This window comes from Poecilia formosa, unplaced genomic scaffold (genome assembly GCF_000485575.1).
Source record: "Poecilia formosa unplaced genomic scaffold, Poecilia_formosa-5.1.2 Scaffold288, whole genome shotgun sequence".
NCBI lineage: Eukaryota > Metazoa > Chordata > Actinopteri > Cyprinodontiformes > Poeciliidae > Poecilia > Poecilia formosa.
This window is the reverse complement of record NW_006800227.1, coordinates 6,665-7,593: the sequence shown is the minus strand read 5'-3', so window position 1 is coordinate 7,593 and position 929 is coordinate 6,665. Positions and strand designations below refer to the sequence as shown.

The 929-nt window shown below is 44.3% G+C and overlaps 1 protein-coding gene across 1 annotated transcript in view; it reads left to right on the top strand.

The window, feature by feature from the left end:
• Positions 1–251: 251 nt before the first annotated feature.
• Positions 252–929, top strand: part of LOC103151674 (E3 ubiquitin/ISG15 ligase TRIM25-like) — a gene marked incomplete at its 3' end in the record, with an annotated part of 4,140 nt that continues 3,462 nt past the window's right edge. Inside the window, exon 1 of the mRNA XM_016681609.1 lies at positions 252–701. Within this exon, the coding sequence (XP_016537095.1) occupies positions 252–701 (450 nt within the window). The remainder of the gene's footprint in view (positions 702–929) is intronic.

The following is a 929-nucleotide window of genomic DNA, read 5'->3' as shown; positions in this document are numbered from 1 at the left end:
GAATAAAACCTGGAGCATTTCAACCTGAGCTTAGCAACCTTTTTAAATTCACTCAGTGGAAAAAAACATAATGATGGGCTGGCAGACAGTGTTCAATTCAAAGTGCTTCCTTCTTCTCTGTCACTCTGGTTTGCAAACATCATGATGGGTGGAACCAGAGACACTCCCTTCAGTAACCGGATATTTACACCTGATCCAGTTTCTGTTGTTGGGAATGAAAACTGAAACAGTCATTGTTACTGAGAACTGAAATGGAGGAGAGAGGAGTTCAGATGGATAAAATATCTTGTTCCATCTGTTTGGATTTACTGAAGGATCCAGTGACTATTCCCTGTGGACACAGCTACTGTATGAACTGTATTAATGACCACTGGGATGGAGAAGATCAGAGGAGAAACTACAGCTGCCCTCAGTGCCAAAAAGAGTTCACACCAAGACCTGTCCTGGAGAAGAACATCACTTTAGATGTTTTGGTGGAGGATCTGAAGAAGACTGAACTCCAAGCTGCTCCAGCTGATCACTGCTATGCTGGACCTGAAGATGTGGCCTGTGATGTCTGCACTGGGAGGAAGAGAAAAGCTGTCAAGTCCTGTTTATCATGTCCAGCTTCTTACTGTGAGGATCATCTACAACATCACTATGATGCTCCACCATTAAAAAGACACAAACTGGTGGATCCTTCAAAGACTCTCCAGGACAACATCTGCTCTCGTCATAATGAGGTGATGAAGATCTTCTGTCGTACTGATCAGCAGTGTATCTGTTATCTCTGCACTATGGATGAACATAAAGGCCATGAAACAGTCCCAGCTGCAACAGAAGGGACTGAGAAGCAGAAGAAGCTCCAGGAGAGTCGACAACAAATCCATCAGAGAATCCAGGACCAAGAGGAAGATGTGAAGCTTCTTCAACAGGAGGTGGAGGCCATC